At 43.2% G+C, this 19,133-nt stretch overlaps 1 protein-coding gene across 5 annotated transcripts in view; it reads left to right on the top strand.

Annotated features, from left to right (window-relative positions):
• LOC307004693 (myosin heavy chain, fast skeletal muscle-like) overlaps nt 1-19,133 on the top strand; it is a 40,010-nt gene that overhangs the window by 14,720 nt on the left and 6,157 nt on the right. For 2 of the 5 annotated variants that reach the window (XM_079624089.1, XM_079624091.1), the window contains 23 exons: nt 1,271-2,655; nt 13,016-13,051; nt 14,141-14,359; nt 14,438-14,581; nt 14,665-14,821; nt 14,928-14,955; nt 15,123-15,225; nt 15,364-15,456; nt 15,574-15,637; nt 15,731-15,829; nt 15,906-16,009; nt 16,092-16,230; nt 16,448-16,566; nt 16,662-16,811; nt 16,899-17,069; nt 17,162-17,462; nt 17,562-17,626; nt 17,711-17,798; nt 17,883-18,000; nt 18,083-18,206; nt 18,311-18,447; nt 18,533-18,788; nt 18,879-19,121. In XM_079624089.1, the coding sequence (XP_079480215.1) occupies nt 14,153-14,359; nt 14,438-14,581; nt 14,665-14,821; nt 14,928-14,955; nt 15,123-15,225; nt 15,364-15,456; nt 15,574-15,637; nt 15,731-15,829; nt 15,906-16,009; nt 16,092-16,230; nt 16,448-16,566; nt 16,662-16,811; nt 16,899-17,069; nt 17,162-17,462; nt 17,562-17,626; nt 17,711-17,798; nt 17,883-18,000; nt 18,083-18,206; nt 18,311-18,447; nt 18,533-18,788; nt 18,879-19,121 (2,910 nt within the window). In that variant the 5' untranslated portion in view covers nt 1,271-2,655; nt 13,016-13,051; nt 14,141-14,152. Of the gene's footprint in view, nt 1-1,270; nt 2,676-12,696; nt 12,891-13,015; nt 13,056-14,140; nt 14,360-14,437; nt 14,582-14,664; nt 14,822-14,927; nt 14,956-15,122; nt 15,226-15,363; nt 15,457-15,573; nt 15,638-15,730; nt 15,830-15,905; nt 16,010-16,091; nt 16,231-16,447; nt 16,567-16,661; nt 16,812-16,898; nt 17,070-17,161; nt 17,463-17,561; nt 17,627-17,710; nt 17,799-17,882; nt 18,001-18,082; nt 18,207-18,310; nt 18,448-18,532; nt 18,789-18,878; nt 19,122-19,133 lie in introns of those variants that run through there. The other 3 variants (XM_079624088.1, XM_079624087.1, XM_079624090.1) reach the window with 3 other exon arrangements.

The raw sequence follows: 19,133 nt of genomic DNA, 5'->3' as shown, positions 1-19,133 counted from the left end.
TATAAATACCAGATATGAATCTTAAGATGTGGAAAAGCATATTGAGGAGGCTGAAATTACAGCTTGGTTAATATATCACGGGGTAAGGGGAATGACTCTGAGTACGTGCATGAGGTAAGCTAGCCAGCAGGATCAGGGGAAGGTATCTGTTGGTGTAGAGTGTTATGAGACAACATCAGGGCTCTCAAGTTTTGAAGACAGGCAAGAGTGACCCCCCAGTGACCAGGGGTCCCGGGGGTGTTTCATTAATAATATTATTATTAGTGTTTTTGTTGTTGTTAATAATTGCTCAGACTTGCAGAAGAAAATATTTGACACATGGAACTGACAATTCAACCAAATACAAAGTATACTTTTTACCTGACATCTTTGAAAGACAGATGCAATGATTAATGCATCCATGGCCAGGATATAATTATAAAATATGACATGATTTTAAAAGTGACCTATAACATCGACTATGCAATACACTTTAATTTATTAAGTGCTAATAAAATGATAACACCTATTTGGAGAGAGAGATGTTTATAATGTGACAATATGGCAGTCATCGTGTGATAACGAAAATGACTACTAGGCCTAGACTACTTGTTCTGAGCAGGTGTTGTCAGTGAACAGGCTGTAAAACTTTTGGGTATGGCATGAGTAGCTACAGACACTCATGAAAAACTGATGCTAATTATCTGGAAAACATTCTCTAACAGCAGTCAAGTTACAACTTACCAGATACAATAGTGCTATTTTCTGATTGGCTATTGTGCTACACAATAGCCAATCAGAAAATAGCACTATTGTACCCTTTCTTTTTTTTTGATTGGCTGATAAGTGGCAGGCTCGACTAACCCCCAATTTCCACCAACTGCGGAACGGTGGCGGAGTCAATAGGTTTACATTAAAGTCAATGTGTGTATTTTCACTGACTGCGGAACGGCTGCATTCCGACTCCGTTATTTTTTGGGGGAATTATTGCTTTTGAATCTAATTTGGATGTTTTTGGATAATATTTTTCCATTTTTTGTTTATTTTTTCCATTAACGTTATATATTTAGGTTAGGATTTTTTCATGATTTTGCACGTTTGAATGAATATTCATTAATACTTAAATCTTTTTGTATTCACTCTGCCTCTGTTTAATTGGGCCACCCATTTTTTTGGTGCCCATTACTGGGTTCCTATTACAACTGGTGTCAGAAATGGGATGGCCAGAAGAGTGGAGTAGTGATTAGTAAAAAACAAATTTTTGTTGTTGTTTTTTTATTCTCCACTGCAGGCAACAGTGTTGGCCCAGATTGCCTCCTTAAAAGGTGCGGGCGGTGCAGCAGAGGCTGAGGAACCTGTTAGAGCTGAGATGGAGGGAGATGATGGTGAATCAGATGCTGAGTTGGGGAGTGTCTCTGAGGATGTCTCACGGGCGTAGCTGAGCGACATGTTCCGATCACATCTCGCACTGCAGCAGACTCGAGACTGCCGTATGGCACGATGGAGAGGAATGCAGCATCAGTTCTCTCTTCTACAGCATGAAGTGCACGTGAGAACGACACCAGATCCAAGGCCCGGCATTGATATCCAGAATGGCCTTCCATCACAACCAACGGTCCAGCGAGTACCCTCAGCTCTACAGGATGGTCCAAGCAGCAGACAGATGGCATCACCAGCAGCATCTTGTCTGGAAAGTCAAGGCCAGAGTCAGCTGAGAATTGAGAGGGAGCCACATCTGCAACGATTGAGTGAGACAGACGATGTAGAACATTATTTAGCTACATTTGAAAAAATCGCTATGGCGTTTCGGTGGCCAACAACCGATTAAGCAGTTAGGTTAGTGCCCCTCCTGACGGGCAAAGCTAGGGTTGCATATCGGCACATGGACATGGTAGACTCCCTTGATTATGAAAAGGTCAAGGCAGCAATTCTTGCTAAGTATGATATCAACTCAGAGACATATCGTTTTCAGTTCCGGTCTACCGAAGTGAAGGAGGATAAAACCCGAAGTTCCGGTCTACCGAAGTGAAGGAGGATAAAACCCGAAGGAGTTGTATGCCAGACTTAAAGGTATAGCGGAGGATCTTTCCTAATTTTAGAAAAGACCCGCCCTCTCCAACTTTTTTTAAAAATGCACATGTGCAACACTCTATTTGCTCCCGAGAGGGAACACCTACTAGCAGTGATTTTAAATGGATTTCTCCAAATAGCATGACAAACTTTACCTGTCTAGTAGAATATTCGCGACTGCGGCATCAGTGGGAAGCCCAGCCTGTGCTTTTAGCGCACGCCAGCGTGTGAACGGCCTTACGTAAACATATCACCAGAATGATTGACACTTAGGTGGACCAATAGGATAGGCTACCCACCCGGAAAAAGAAAATCCTCCGCTATACCTTTAAAGAACATTATTCCAAGTGGGTGCAGCCACAGCATCATACTAGGAGTAGATTGGAGAGATAATTGTTTTGGAGCAGTTTTTGCACATGCTGGCACCTGACCTTCAAGTCTGGATTAGGGAACGAGATCATGGCTCTGCTGCTGAAGCTGCTGCTGACACCTTTGTGGCAGCTCGACGCAAGACTCAGCCATGGACATTCAAGCGGTCGAAGGGGATTAAAGACACAAACAAGCTCCAGCACTCCTTACTGACTACAGTTTGAGCCATCAATGAAGGCAAGTCTGCGAGTGATAAGGTTAGTTAGCTTTTAAAGTTAGGATAAAGTTAGCCCTGGTTTTAAAGTTGGTGTGTGCATAGGAGTCTTATATGTTATCATTGTGGACAGGAAGGTCACAAACAGTCAAGGTGCCCTAGTAAAGCCCCGTTTACACCGCCAGCGACTTTGTCGCTGTATGTCTCTGTACTGTGTAGTCGCTTGTGGGCGTTCCTAGTATTGTCACTCTAATGTTATTGGTAGACTGCATGTCTGGCCATATCTATACCACAAAATACCATCACAAGTGATATATACAACTATATAATTTTAATTTGACTAGGAATTAGGCTCAAAAGAAACAGTATGCTGTTGGGAGAGTGTTTTTATTTTTCCACAGCAGTGTTCAGTGGATTAAATAATTTACTAGATTACCGATCGATCAATCAACAAATTAAACTCACTCATACTGTCATAAATTACTAAAACGTCATTCGAATTTGACAAATAATAAATTTTCTTGTTCCTAATAGTCAACATAATGCAAGGGAAACTGTAAAGTGAACTACAGCAGTGCTAAACTTGCATCATAAAATTACACCACTCGAACTATAAATGTATGAATTAAACTCACTGAGACTGTCGACAGTTTCTTTTCCATGCATCATTTTATTATATCTGTGAATATGGTTACAGTCAAATCATATAAAACAGTGAAATAGCCCTCGAAATCTTCTGTCTTGCCTGCACTCGAGACGGTGACGTGAGCTCCACTGAAAGTCTTCTTATTGGTTGTCGCTCGCGAAAATCGCTTCTCATTTGCATAAAGTTGAAATTTCAGAATTTTTGTCGCGTGTTTCGCATCGCTTGACACGCCCACATTCTGTCGCCAACGGTCACTGTCGCCGGAAGTCGCCAGCGATCCATTGAAATGAATGGGATCGTGTCGCTGCGTATCGCTGGCGGTGTGAATGCGGCTTAACACTTCCACCCAGGCCAATGTGTGTACCGTTCCAAGACCCAGCTGTTTGGCAACTCAAGTGGTATTGCCATATGTGGATGTAGTTCTTAATGGAATGGAATGGAAAATGGTTTTATTTGAAACAGGGACAATGCACAAATAAACATTAAACTTGTTAAACAAGAGAATATGTCTTGGGCCAGGTTATAGCAACAGTTGCTAATTTCCACCTGTAGTCCCTGGGCAGGTATGACAAATAAAAAAAATAACAATTTAAAATAGAAATTTTCACAGGATTATGGATACAATGATGTCAATCATAATTACAAACAAACAGGTTTGCAAAAACAGACACAGGGAGGTCATCAGCCCATTTACTATCTGTCTCCCCTCTCCCCAGCAAACACACTTAAACAGTTTAACAGCATCTTAAGCACATTAGAGTACAATCCAACTCTAATGGACAAAAGGTTACGGTGCTTTTAGACACAGGAAGTATGCAATCACTGGTGCGTTCTGACTTGGTACCTGTAGTTTTAAGGAGTCATACGTCTGTAGCACAGATTTGTTGTTCATGGAGAGGAAAGGCAGTACCCCACTGCAAGTATTGAGGTTAATGTACATGGACAGGCCTATTTATTGAAAGTAGGTGAAGTAGATGGTTTACCATATCCAATGATTTTGGGCCAAGACTTACCAGTGTTAGTAGATCTACTTACTGATGGCAATGAAAGCATTGGTAAGGAATGTAGTGTAGCTCTGATCCGGCTAGGGCTCAGAAACAAAAGGAAGATGTTGAGGACCTGTGTATGTTACCTTACTTTGGGGCAGATTTGAAAGCTCAGCCAGGTACTGAGATACCCTTTGGGTAAAGCCTAGGAAATCTAAAAAGCAAAAGAGACTAGAAAAGACTAGACTTTTTTTTCCTTTTTCTTTTTGCAGCGGCACCTGGTGATGAACCTATTGTAGAGTGTGTAGGCCCAGTAGAAATCCTTCGGGAGATTGGGTTGTTGCAGCAAGAGGATTCGGTGATTGGTCCCCTATATAGGCAGGCTCAGGAAGCAGTACAAGACAAAGACTCGACATCAGGTATTTCAGGGAATGATGTTTATTAAAGATGGTGTGCTGTATAAGGGGAAGGGAATAGATGCACGAATAGTGGTCCCCCAGAAGGCAAGGGATATCGTGCTTGAGTTGGGCAATTCCCTGGGCAAAAGATGTCAGCTCGGATTAGCCAATATTTTTTTGGGCCAAATATGAATACAGATGTGACACAATTTTGTAGAACTTGTCCTCAGTTCCAGAAGACTGCCAGTAGAGGTCCTCCTAGAGCCCAGTTAATGTAACTCCAGTAATTGGTGTGCCATTTGAACAGTTAGGGATGAATGTAGTAGGGCCATTAGAACAAAGTAAAGCTGGTAATCACAGATTACGCAACCAGATATCCTGAGGGTTTTCCTCTCAAGACAGTCAAGGCCATGACAGTTTCAATTTGTCTTATGCAGTTGTTCTCGAGAGTGGGTTTTCCCAAAACTGTATTGACTGATCAAGGATCAAACTTCATGTCTAAACTTTTACAACAAGCGTACTGCTTGTTGGGTGTCAAGGGTTTAAGAAGCACACAGACTGATGGTCTGATGGAGAGATTCACTCAAACACTTAAACAAATGCTGCCAAAGTATGTGAGTGAATCTGGATCAGTGGATTCCTTACCTATTGTTTGCTTACAGGGAGGTCCCTCAGTCTTCTACTGACTTCTCACCTTTTGAGTTGCTATATGGCTGGGAGGTCCTTTGTCCCTATTGAAGGAGAGCTGGATGGGAGGCCAGGCCCCAGAGACTCAACATGTTCTCTCTTATGTTCTCCAGATGCAGGAGAAGTTGAAGAGCATGACACAGCTAGCCCAGTCAAACCTAGTTCAAGCACAGCAACGTCAGCGGCAATATTATGATCAAAAGTCCAAGGTCAGAAGTTTTGAGACTGGAGAAAAGGTGTTGGTAATGTTACCTAGTGATACCAGCAAGCTGCTCGCTAAGTGGCAGGGGTAACTTTTGAAGTGGTCCGTAAGCTTGGACCCAGCACTTATGAGGTTGCCAACTCAGGAAAGCGCCGCTCACGTTGGGTACTGCATGTTAATTTGCTCAAGAATAGGCTACGACACACATAAGGGTCTCAGCGGCAAAAGTGAAAGTACCAGCGGGTGAAATGTTTCGAAATGTCTCTTTGCACAGCAAAGCACCAGTTTCAATAAAAGGATATATTTATATATTTTAGTTTGTTAAGCCTTCTTTTACATTTCCGCCACTGTTCTAAAAATCACCATCAGCCTACCTTATATTGCAGCTGCTTGAATCCCAGTGCAGGAGCTGTAATTTAGTGGTTAACGTTAGTTGATTGCTGTGGTGACTCGTGAGTCGTGACACTCGCGATCAGCGCTGAACACGCACTTTTGCCGGTACAACTTAACAATATTATTATTATTATTATTATCATAAATTTGTAATTAACTTCGTTAGGCTGTACAACAAGGGAATTGTAATTGGCTGCTTTTTCTGCAGAAAGCCGGTCTCGCAAGTTTTATTTATTTTTATACCGTGTATTCTCTGTGTAAATTCATGCACCGAACCGTGATGCCCGTACCGTTTCGGTTCAATACGAATACATGTACCGTTCCACCCCTACTAAGTACATGTAGTTAATTAGTGTTACTCTTTACTTAAATTTATAATTATACTGTAACAAGGACACCTTAAAATAAAATGTAACTGAAAATACACTTTCTGGGTACTTTTAATTGAGTCTAATGGGCTTCTGGGCGTTTAAATTAGAATTTTAACAGCCATGGCTCACTTGAACATTCCATCAATATAAGTCTATGGGATTTTTCTGAGTATTGATCATCATTTTAGGAAAACTGAAAGTCCAATCAGTTAGAAATGATATTGCAACCCGAGTCGGAACAGTTTGAAGGTCTGAGCCGAGTTTGGTGGATGTATCTATAAACCTTCTAAAAGGAAGCTCTAAGGCCACGTACATATTGCAGCTAAATTCAGTTGTCAGTTCACCTTTTAGTGCTTAATCCTGTTCTGTACACACACAGTTCAGTAATTTAAGGTAGTGACAACTGCATTTACAAACATTTTACAAAAATTGAACATTTAGTGACGTACAACAAGAGATTTGAGAGACGGCAGACGAGATATTCTGTTTACAGCATGGTAGTTAGCATTGATTGCTGGCTTTGACCACTCAAGGGTGAACATATTGTGGTTTTGAATCATTTTATTCTCCATGTGCCTGAGGCTTAGACTGTAGCTGTTTAAGGCCAAGAAATGTCTACAATCTTTGAATATTTGCAGAAATTATAACAAAGGGATTGACGTTTCGGTTAGGAGGGAATGGAGATGTAGTCGATTGTGTCGACTGAATGGGATCACGCCATGGAGCCAGTCATCTTCGAGTAGTATACAAACGAGCCAATGACCATTGGCCTGCGTGAATTGCATCACATGCTCCGTCCCGCTGCGCGGGTATAAATACGGAAGTGGATGCACGCATCAGTTCTTTTTCGCTGAGGAGCTGAGCGGAACCCGTAGTAGTGGTCCAGCGGTGGTCCAGTAGTAGTGGCAAGGGGACTACGTCTCTGTTCCCTCCTTTAGGGAACGAGGGTTACACAAGTATCCGAGACGTTCCTTTCAGTCAGTCACGTTCGACGTAGTCGATTGTGTCGAATGAATGGGATCCCACTAACACGCCACTACTACTGCCACCTTCCACTGCCTAAACAAAAGCCTCCAATCTTTTGTGCTTATGGACAGGGTTTAGGCCAGGAAGTTACAGCTGTTCCACAGGACCACAGGGAAAGCGTACCTTTTGTTGGAAGGTCTACGCAACGGAAGCCACATCCTGCTAAGGAGGTAACATGTGGGGATACACATATGGACTGAGCGCACTTAGCAGGCAGAACAACATATGGCATGTCACTGAGGTGGCTCCAGCCAGAACAGGGCAACCGGTCAATGACGGCAGAGCGGGCTCTGCCAAGTAAGACACTGGCTCGCCGCAGGGAGCAAACCGTGGAAGAAACACATATGGGATCACCGTAGGGATCACAACATATGGGCCCCACCTAACACAAGTTACACAAGCTAACAAGTGATAGGCCTAGTATCAGACGCTCTGCCACGTCCAACACCGAAGGGGGTGAGGAGGAACTCAACATGGTTCGGAAGTGGAACTAACTGGAGCAAAAGGTGCACTTATCCAGTCCATAAGAGGGGAATGGCGCAGTAAGCTGACACTACAAACCGGGCTTAGGTAAGGGAGCCTACTAAGCAACTGGCCTAAACACATAAGCTAACTTCTTAGCGAATGTTCGGTGTCGCCCAGCCCACAACTCTTAATCTGTCAGCGAGGCACTCATGTCAACGCCCAGGAAGGAGCTACACTCTCTTTATGGAGGAGCTCCTTACCCAGGTGCTTGTTGGGTGTCAAATTTCCACACTAATCCTAGTGGGCCAACCTCTGCATGAAAACCGCCTTCCTTACTGCTGGTTTTCCGGGACAGACAAGAGACGAAGAGGTCCTGCGACTTTGCATTCTCTTTCACACACAAAGATGATTTTTGCGCATCAGTTGGAACAGAGAAAAGTCAGGGCTGGGTCTGCCTCCTCCATGGGCAGCGCTTGCAGTCTCACCACCTGGTCCTGTTTAAAGGATAGGTAGGAACCTTGGGCACATATCCATGCCAGGGTCTCATTAGTGAGAGTTAGCCAGCCCGAAACCAGGCACGATCCGTTGACCGAAAATGTGTGCAGGTCTACTTTCTAGATAGAGCAATCAAAGATTTTCAGACTCAACTACCTGAAGTACTCAGGGGAGGTCTCAGAGATAAGTCCCAAGAAGGTAAGAGGGGGAGCAAGGAAGATTCCTCTTCTTGCACCACTCAGGAACCTGACGACCAAGTCGTACTCCCTATATATCAACTGCATCCTGATGTGCTTTAAGGGCAACATCAGTTGAGGGTGGAGCAGAGAAGCCGCACTCCAACCCCTCTTCTGCAGGAAGGAAGCACAGAAGTGATCGACCACTCTCAGGGGTCCTTAATAGAAGAACACCAACAACGAACAGGTTCTACTTCAGATGTCTCCGGTTCGGTGTGGGTGCCAACGGTGCCCCATCCCTGTGGAGTCTTAGAGGAATGGGTCAGGAAGGCTGTCTAGGGGACAAGGTCCTAGATGGGCCATGACGGGGCAACTAAAGAACCTGTTCCTCTTACCTGTACTTAACACAGTGGTGTGCAAGAGGGATCACTGGGGTTTTATTTAACGCAATTTGCGTAGACCCTGGCGTCAGCTGTGAGCCAGTGTCTCCGTGTTTAAGGGAGTAACAACTGGCAAGGGAACAACAGGGACAGCTGGAACGCCTGGGGATGGAGTGTCCACTCTCCTCGGCAACAGGCTGTCGTGAAGCCACCTGGGTGGCACGATTGAGCAGGCCAGAATTTTAAGTGGAAGAAGCGACCTCAAGAGCTTCTGACCCCAAAGGAGGAGATGGCAGGCGAGTTGTGACATGTGAGGGAAGCGTTGTGAGCAACGGTCGCTGTACTGGGCAGTGCATCTTGCTGAGCAGCGGCATCAAGCAAGGAAACCGCTAACAACTCGAGGCAATTGAATGCCAATGCAGTGTGAGGTATGCCCAAGCCCTCCTGACTGCATGCCCGTTGTACGTGGCCCCTGTTAGCTAGTGTTAATATACATTTGTTCAAGGGACGATTAGCCCGGAGAAGCAAAAAGTCTGCACACTGCTGAGAGTTTGGCAGCACACCAGCTATTGTTAATACACATGGAGCGTGCTGCTCTGCCACGACCATTCACAGGGATGGCATTAGTAATGTGTACTGTGTAGTAACCTGAACGGGGGCTTAGAAAAAGGGTACGAAACAAACACACAGATCCCTGATGGGCTAACTCACAATACATTGAGTACAATGAAAAATAGGCCTCACTTAGAAGCGTATTTTCATATCGTAAGGAGGAACGGCTCTATCGCAACCCTCACCAGAAGGAAACGATGACCACACATACGGCAGCATTATCTGCACACAGATGTGTAACAAACAGTGCTGCACATAGGTGGGTGCCGGACGAACTGAATCGTCTGAGTCAGTCGGGAGCACTCTCGGTGCTACAACAGTCCAACACAGGGGGCTAATGTATCAGAGACGTACTCAGAGTGAGGCAGCGGGTTAGAGAGAGGGACCCAGCTCGGAAGGCCCGGAGCGGGGTCTGAGTTGTAAGACACCTGGCAAAGAATGCGTGAGAAGGCGTAAGCGGGTCCTCAAACTCACTCAAACCCAGCTCATGAAGCCGAATCTGTAGTTACGGGGGAAACGCTGGACCAGCCAGGAGCACCATGTAGTGCTACAACTGGGTGAAACAGCGGAACTGTGAATACCACAGACTCTAGGCAACAAAAAGAGACCAAGCTCCGAAAGGCCCGAAGGTGGTCCGAGACAGGGTCTGAGTGTGTTAAGTGCAACTCTGACCTGTTTTTTAGAAGACCCCAGCGAAGTGTGAGAGAGTGCAAATCAGAGGTAGCTGAAGTTTGCAAGACTGTCAGGGTCGCACACCACTAGCTAACTTCTCTGGGCTCAGGAACAGAGGAAATTGCTCTTTCTTTGAAAATGTAGGTACCGCTTGCTCCACTTTTACAGGAGCCAGCGGTGGAACAGATATACACAACAAAGACTCCCCCCGGTCCTCCACCGAAGGAAGGGAGTGGATCGGTGACCATCTCCAAAAACTCTCACTCCATCCCTGAGTGGCCCGCTTCTGGAGCGCTTGCGCTTACCACCTGGCTTGGCAGCACCTGGAGTGGGCGGGGTGTCACGTTTGCGCCCGGGTCAACGCTGAGATCTGGGTGGAGGCTGCTGTGATGACTCAGTGGAAGCAGGGCGGATGCAGATGGACGCCCTCGACGACGAGCAGGCAGAGGATCTGCCCCAGCCGGACAGTGGAGGCAGTAGCAGGATGTGCTGGATGGCCTCCGTCAGCTTTTGGACAGCAGAGAACTGTTGGGAAAAGTTCTCCACTATGTCTCCGAATAACCCAACCTGGGAAATAGGGGAGTCCAGGAATCAAACCTTGTCCGCTTCCCTCATACCCGCCAGGTTGAGCCAGAGATGGTGCTCTTGGACCACTAATGTGGACATCGCCAGACTGACTGTGCGAGCTGCAACCTTCGTGCCCCATAGGGCAAGATTGGTTGCAGTGAGAAGCTCACCCATGAGTTCTCGGTCTGAGCTACCCTCGTGCATATCCCTAGTAACCCTAGTAACCATAACCCTAGTGCTTGGGCCTGGTGGACCTGAAGCAGCGCCATAGCATGCAGTGAAGATGCAGCCTGCCCACAAGCTCTGAAAGCTGGGCCCATAAGGACAGGCGAAAACTTACAGGCCTTAGAGGGGAGACAAGGATCCCCCTTCCATGAGGTGGCGGTCGCCGGACACAGTTGCATCACGACAGACTGCTCCACTGGAGAGATCGCCTCGTAACCTTAGCTGCACCTCCATCAAGGGTAGTGAGGGCGGTGGAGCTACCCAGGCGGTTTCGGGCAGAGCAAGGTGCCGTCCACGACCTAGTAAGCTCCTCATGCACTTCAGGGAAGAAAGGCACCGGGGGGTTGGGCCGAGAACCAGCCCGGCCCGCCCCGAGAAACCAATCATCCAGTCTTGACGGTTCGGGACGCGGTGGAGAATTCCAGACGAGCCCTACCACTTCAGCGCCCGTTTTCAGCAGCCGAATCGTCATCTCCAGAGCACAGCTCTCCCTCCGATGCTGCGATGGACATCCTGTCCTCTGGAGGGGCCCCGAATGAAACGACTGGTCGGCCCACTACAGAGGGACCAGCATGTTCCTCGGGGAGCTCCACCGGCTGCGGTGTAAGAGTGGAGGGAGGGATCCACAGGGCTTTTCCGGGCAGATTTCCCCTCACCATAATCCTCAAATCACCCACACCCTGTGGCGCTCCACGCTTCCCCTGGAGGATGCTCTAGAGCGGGACATAGGCGTGGGGACTGCGCCCTCGCTTTTAACGAAGGCGAGTCTTAATCTTAACACCGAGATGGTCATGTCCCCACAATGAGAACATTAATCATCCACAAAAGCTGCTTCAGCGTGCTGTAAGCCTAAACACGTGATGCATCTATCGTGACGCATCTATCTAGAAACGCACGGATGGAATGGCATCTTTAAAAAGACGCAAACACACCTGTGATGCTCTTTTAGAAATGTCATACGTCACCAGTGCCGGAGCACACGGGAATAACTTTTCAGTGAAGCACTCACTACTTCCTACTTCCGCCCTCAACCGGCCGTCAACAAAACACTCTTTAGAAAAAATGCTGTGAAAACAGCAGTTGAGAGCTTCCGTAGCTCGCTATCACCGCTGCCCTGCTGTAAACACCGACACTGGGAGAATCTTCCAGAAGAACACAGACACACTCGCTCGTTGTAGCCACACTCTTCAGAGATATCAGTAACCCGATCAGCTCCAAAGCGAAAGACAACTGATGCGTGCATCTAGTTCCATATTTATATCCGCGTTGCGGGCGGATCATGTGATGCAATTCACGCAGTCCATTGGCACGTTTGTATACTACTTGAAGACGACTGGCTCCCTGGCGTGATTCCATTCAGTCGACACGATCGACTACGTCGAACGTGACTGACTGAAAGGGAATTGACACTTGTTGTGTGTTTTCACTGTATTAGGCATATTTTACAGTATTTTTCTATATTCTTGAACTATATATCTTGTCAGATCTGTAACATATTTTATTGTTTAGCCCAATTGCTGCCACATTAGCCTGCTACAAGAACTTCCATGGGTGAATAGATGAAATGTTTTCTGATTCAAAAAAGAGGGATGGGGAGGGCTGAATGTAGCCTCATCCCAAAAAAGGATTTATTTACTTCAGTGTGTGTCATATGTCAAAGTAAGTTATTAATAGACTAAACATAAATAATTATAATACACATGAACTTTAAGACGGAAGCCGTGGCCTATATATTATTTTGAAGCATTAAAAATGTTTGACTTATAACTGATTTCATTAGGTAGGTTGTCTCTGAGTCTGTCCATACATTTATTGTGTCAAGAAAGCGCATCATAAATCTAAATATATGAGGTTGCCCATGAATAGATTCTGCTTAGTGTGCATGATCAACTTCTATAAAAGCCAAGAGGGTAGACTAGAAGAGATGCAGAGAAGACCTCAGAAGTTCCATCAAGTGGTAAGAGCCTATGCTGACTGTGACTGAAAGGAATTTAACATCATCACTTATGCGTCTGTACTCAAAGTAATTGTGTTTTTATTTATATTAATACATTTTAATGAATTTATTTTTTTTAATCCAAGGGTAGTGAACATTTCATCTGGTCTCAAGGACAAAAGGCAAGTGAGTTTAAGATTCAGTGTGTGGATTAGGGTAGATGAAAACAGTTGTTATAGTCTGTATTATAGACGAGAACTGGAGAAGCATGCTGTTTTTAAAAACTTATGTAATTTATTTGCAAAGAAATGTGTTTAAAATGTATTAGTAAGATTAATTTAAGGAAGAGGTCCCATTGACCCTTTATTTAGGTGGCAAACATAGGCACCTATTGTATTTGTTTTTTATTGTGTTGTATTGACTGTTTTTCTTCTTCAACTTTTGAGTCTATGAGAGCCCATAAAACCCCTTGTGGGAAAGTTATACAAATTTGGCCCAAATATAGAGGACATTCGACACATTTCTGTGCAGACTCAGTTTGTGGAAACAGAAAAAGAAGCGGGAAAGGGACAATTGATTATGCTATAATAGAGCGAAACATGAAATTGGCTCTAACTACAGAACTGTGCATCTGATCAAATTCAAAATTGGGATGCAGTGTTGCTATTATAATCCATGATGACATTTGCATAAATATAAATAATTAGAAATGTCTCAAGTTTTATCATAAAATATTGAATTAATAAATAAATAAAATCGTATTCATATATGTTAGGAAATCTTATGCATCCATTGAGAGAAAAAAAAATTCAAGTACACTTATCTACAGAGGAGAAAAACTTCTCTTTAGCTCTCTTTGTGAGCATTAGAGAGTACACACATTCAATGTAATGTCCGTTTCATTCATACTTGTAGCATAAGTATGCACTCAGGCTGAGAGTCCAAAAGTAAGCCTAATAGTCGGCAGTGAAAATCTCTGTATTGTCCTGAAACTTCATATATGCCACAATTCATATTTCACTGTATGTGCCATCCACTGACACCAGCGATTCAATTTCATCACCAGAAAGACATATTCAATCAACATTTTTACCATTAATGGGCCCCTTACCTGCTTCTTGCTTGTTTTATGTGTCTGTATTTATGTGTAAGCCTAAACTTAGGAATATGCCTCATTCCTAACACAATTCATGTGTTTTATATTTTGTGTCTTGCCTTTGTTGAATTTTTAAGAAATTTGTAATGGATAAGTTGATATTTTCTCTCTATAGTAAGCCGCCACCATGAGTACGGACGCAGAGATGGCCGCTTATGGCAAAGCTGCCATTTACCTTCGTAAGCCTGAGAGGGAGAGAATGGAGGCTCAGGCCAGACCATTTGATGCCAAGGCTGCCTGCTATGTGGCTGATGTCAAAGAGTTGTACCTCAAGGGAACTATCAAGAGCAGAGACGGTGGCAAAGTCACAGTTGTTTTGCTGGATACTAAGGAGGTAAATTTGAATTTCCATTTCATGTAGATGCTCATTAAATTACTTATTACATTGTTTTATTTTATATCTAATTTATAGGAGAGAGTTGCTAAGGAAGAAGATGTCTACCCAATGAATCCTCCCAAGTATGACAAGATTGAGGACATGGCCATGATGACCCATCTCAATGAAGCCACTGTGCTGTATAACCTCAAAGAGCGTTATGCTGCATGGATGATCTACGTAAGTTCTGAAATGACATAAAAAGCATTAAAGTTCATTTTTTCTGTGTTGTTGGAATCTGACAATGTCTCTGCTCATTTCAGACCTACTCTGGCCTCTTCTGCGCAACTGTGAACCCCTACAAGTGGCTCCCAGTGTACGATGCAGAAGTGGTGTCTGCCTACAGAGGCAAAAAGCGTATGGAGGCCCCACCCCACATCTTCTCTGTGTCTGACAACGCCTATCAGTTCATGCAGACTGGTAAGACATTATGGAATTTAATTCTATAGAATTCATTAAGATGAATTAGATGTTGCTGTTAATATAATAAATATTTACCGGATATTTTACAAATTTCAATCAACAGATAGAGAAAACCAGTCTGTCCTAATCACGTAAGTATTTTAAATGAAACGCCAGTGCAAAAATGAAAAGTATAACATAGATGGAACATTTATGGAGATATTTACAAAATAGAATTTAGGATTGAACAAAGATTGAATATAATTTGAAAAGTCTACATGTATTTCAATCTTCTGTCTTCTAATCTCTTATAAACCAGTGGAGAATCTGGTGCTGGAAAGACTGTGAACACGAAACGTGTCATCCAGTACTTTGCCACAGTTGCAGTGTCAGGTATCAAGAAAGAGGCCAGTAAAATAAAGGTACGAGATACAAAACTATGTCATATTATTTTAAAAGAATTTGTGAAATGTGTGAATTTGTGAAATGCCTATAAATTGTGTTTAGTCATGAAATAGAAAAACAATTGAAAATAAATGAAAACACTTCAAACATCACAGGGCTCTCTTGAGGACCAGATCATTGCTGCCAACCCTCTGCTTGAGTCTTATGGTAATGCCAAGACTGTGAGAAATGACAACTCCTCTCGTTTTGTAAGTTAACCACTGTTTATTTACAGTACAGTTGTGTTAAATTTGACTGTACAGAGTTTTCTATAAAGAGATTATAATAATTATTATTTATGTATTATACTATTATGATTTAAACAGGGAAAATTCATCAGAATTCATTTCGGCACAACTGGAAAACTGGCTAGTGCTGACATTGAGACATGTAGGTGGACATGATTTCATTGAACCATCCTCAACATTTGTCTTTATCTGTCACTCTTCAGATGATTGTGACTCAAGTACATTCTCTCAACAGATCTGCTGGAGAAGTCTAGAGTGTCATTCCAGCTTCCAGATGAGAGAGGCTACCACATCTTCTACCAAATGATGACCAACCATAAGCCTGAGATTGTTGGTAGGTGCACATATTTCATTAAATGTTTCAGATAATATTGCGAGATGCTTTTTCATATATGCTGTGTATTTTACAGAAATGACGCTCATCACCACCAACCCCTATGACTTCCCCATGTGCAGTCAGGGTCAGATCACAGTGGCCAGCATTGATGATAAAGTTGAGCTGGATGCTACTGATGTGAGTCATTGCTATATGAATATTGACATATTCTATTTAAATATGGCAAATCATATATTTTATTATTCTCTGTAATTTACAGGAAGCTATTGACATTCTTGGTTTCACAAGTGAAGATAAAGTGGGCATCTACAAGTTCACTGGAGCTGTGCTTCATCATGGTAACTTGAAGTTCAAGCAGAAGCAGCGTGAGGAGCAGGCTGAGCCTGATGGCACAGAGGGTGAGACTTGGCTTTAAAATAGTAATCGTTGGATCGACTTTGCTGATAAACCACAGAAACTGTGTATAAAAGGTTTAGTGTAAATTTAAACTAGAAGTTGCATGCATATCAATAAATCTGAAAATAAAATGTAAAGTACCTAGTGCCTGATTTATTGAAATTTAACACAAAAGACTCTATAGAGCAAAGATAATTTATTTTAAAATGTATTCAACAGAGTCTGACAAAATCGCCTACCTTCTGGGTTTGAACTCTTCTGATATGCTGAAGGCTTTGTGCTTCCCCAGAGTTAAGGTTGGAAATGAGTATGTGACCAAAGGCCAGACCGTGCCACAGGTATAGTAACATTTCCAGCATGCCATGTGTTTAACCTAAAATTCTGGCTAATTATTGCAGAAGCAGAATAAAATGTCCACTCATTCTACTTACAGGTGTACAACTCTGTTAGCGCCTTGGCCAAATCTATCTATGAGAGGATGTTCTTGTGGATGGTCATTCGTATCAACCAGATGTTGGACACAAAACAACAAAGAAATTTCTACATTGGCGTGCTGGATATTGCTGGCTTTGAGATCTTTGATGTAAGAATGATTATTTTATCTCTTTTTATGTCAAAATGAATGATATTCAGAAGGTAGTAAATGTTTCTGTCATTTTTTGTCCTCCAGTACAACAGCATGGAGCAGCTGTGCATCAACTTCACCAATGAGAAACTGCAACAGTTTTTCAACCACACCATGTTTGTGCTGGAGCAAGAGGAGTACAAGAAGGAGGGCATTGTTTGGGACTTCATTGACTTCGGCATGGACTTGGCTGCTTGCATTGAGCTCATCGAGAAGGTTATCAATTGTTTATGAATTTATTAATTTCCATTGATCCTATTCTCAAAATCTCCTATTTTTGATAATAAACAACATTCTCTTATAAACAGCCCATGGGTATCTTCTCCATCCTTGAAGAGGAGTGCATGTTCCCCAAAGCTTCAGATGCTTCCTTCAAGAACAAGCTATATGATCAGCATCTTGGCAAGACCAAAGCTTTCGAGAAACCAAAGCCTGCCAAAGGCAAGGCTGAAGCCCACTTCTCCCTGGTTCACTACGCTGGAACTGTGGACTACAATGTCACTGGCTGGTTGGAAAAGAACAAGGATCCACTGAATGATTCTGTTGTGCAGCTGTACCAGAAGTCTTCTGTCAAACTGCTGGCTACTCTCTACCCACCTGTTGTTGAGGGTAAAGAAAACATCTATTTAACAAAACTTTGATTCAGTTTTGAACTTTCTTTCTTGTTTTTGCATTTATACATGTTCCTTTGTATGTTTATCTCAATAGATGCTACTAAAAAGGGAGGCAAGAAGAAGGGTGGCTCCATGCAGACTGTGTCCTCCCAGTTTAGGGTATGTATAGAGATCACAGCAATATTGCTTTATTTGAGAAAAAAAGATATACAAAGCATGCCAACCTTTTTCTATTCTCCACAGGAGAACTTGGGCAAACTCATGACCAACTTAAGGGCCACTCACCCTCACTTTGTGCGTTGCCTAATTCCTAATGAGTCCAAGACTCCAGGTAAAGTTTTTTTGTTTTGTTTTTTAAACATACAGATATTTTGGTTCTCAATATATATGATGAAGTGTAAACTGTTCATTATAGGTCTCATGCAGAACTTCCTGGTTATCCACCAGCTGAGGTGTAACGGTGTCCTGGAGGGTATCAGAATTTGCACAAAGGGCTTTCCCAGCAGAATCCAATATGGTGACTTTAAGCAGAGGTAAATGGGACCCCATGAAAACAACATTTCCGGTGAGGCTCCTAATTAAAAGATATGAATTATTTTGATAAATTTTCCACAGATACAAGGTGCTGAATGCCGCTGTTATCCCAGAGGGACAGTTTATGGATAACAAGAAGGCCAGTGAGAAACTCCTGGGATCCATTGACGTTAATCATGACGACTACAGATTTGGACATACGAAGGTTCATATTTAGCTTTACAAATTTCAAAGATTCAGTGATCATGGTCATTTAGCTTAGACAGTTTAAATCAATATATTTTGATTGACTGTTTTACATTAATTCAGGTGTTCTTCAAAGCTGGTCTTCTGGGTCTTCTTGAGGAGATGCGAGATGAGAAACTGGCTACTCTGGTCACGATGACTCAGGCTCTCTGTCGTGGTTTCCTGATGAGGACGGAGTTTGTGAAAATGATGGAGAGGAGGTGATTATTGTCATGAGTAAAGATGACATCAATGATAACTGTGCAAACTTGATGATTATGCCATTTAATGATGAATTATTCACAGGGAGGCGATTTACACCATCCAATACAACGTCCGTTCATTCATGAATGTCAAACACTGGCCATGGATGAAGGTTTATTACAAGATTAAGCCTCTGCTTCAGAGTGCAGAGACTGAGAAGGAGCTGGCAACCATGAAAGAGGACTTTACAAAATGCAAAGAGGCTTTGGTTAAGGCTGAAGCCAAAAAGAAGGAGCTTGAAGAGAAGATGATAGCACTGCTGCAAGAAAAAAATGATCTGCAGCTGCAAGTAGCATCTGTGAGTATATTTTATAATTAACTGAATTTTGGCTTCATTAAAAATGAGCGAGGTTGTTTCCAATGAAATAGCAATCTATTTTACTAACAGGAATCTGAGGGTCTCTCAGATGCTGAGGAGAGGTGTGAGGGTCTGATTAAAAGCAAAATCCAGCTTGAAGCTAAACTCAAGGAGACAACTGAGAGACTGGAGGATGAGGAAGAAATCAATGCTGAACTGACAGCCAAGAAGAGGAAACTGGAGGATGAGTGCTCTGAGCTGAAGAAAGACATTGATGACCTGGAGCTCACTTTGGCTAAAGTGGAGAAGGAGAAACATGCCACTGAGAATAAGGTTAGAGATTGA

Source organism: Phoxinus phoxinus, assembly GCF_949152265.1.
Source record: "Phoxinus phoxinus genome assembly, chromosome: 9".
Classification (NCBI taxonomy): Eukaryota; Metazoa; Chordata; class Actinopteri; order Cypriniformes; family Leuciscidae; genus Phoxinus; species Phoxinus phoxinus.
The sequence above is the reverse complement of the archived record's forward strand: the minus strand, read 5'-3'. Positions and strand labels throughout refer to the sequence as shown.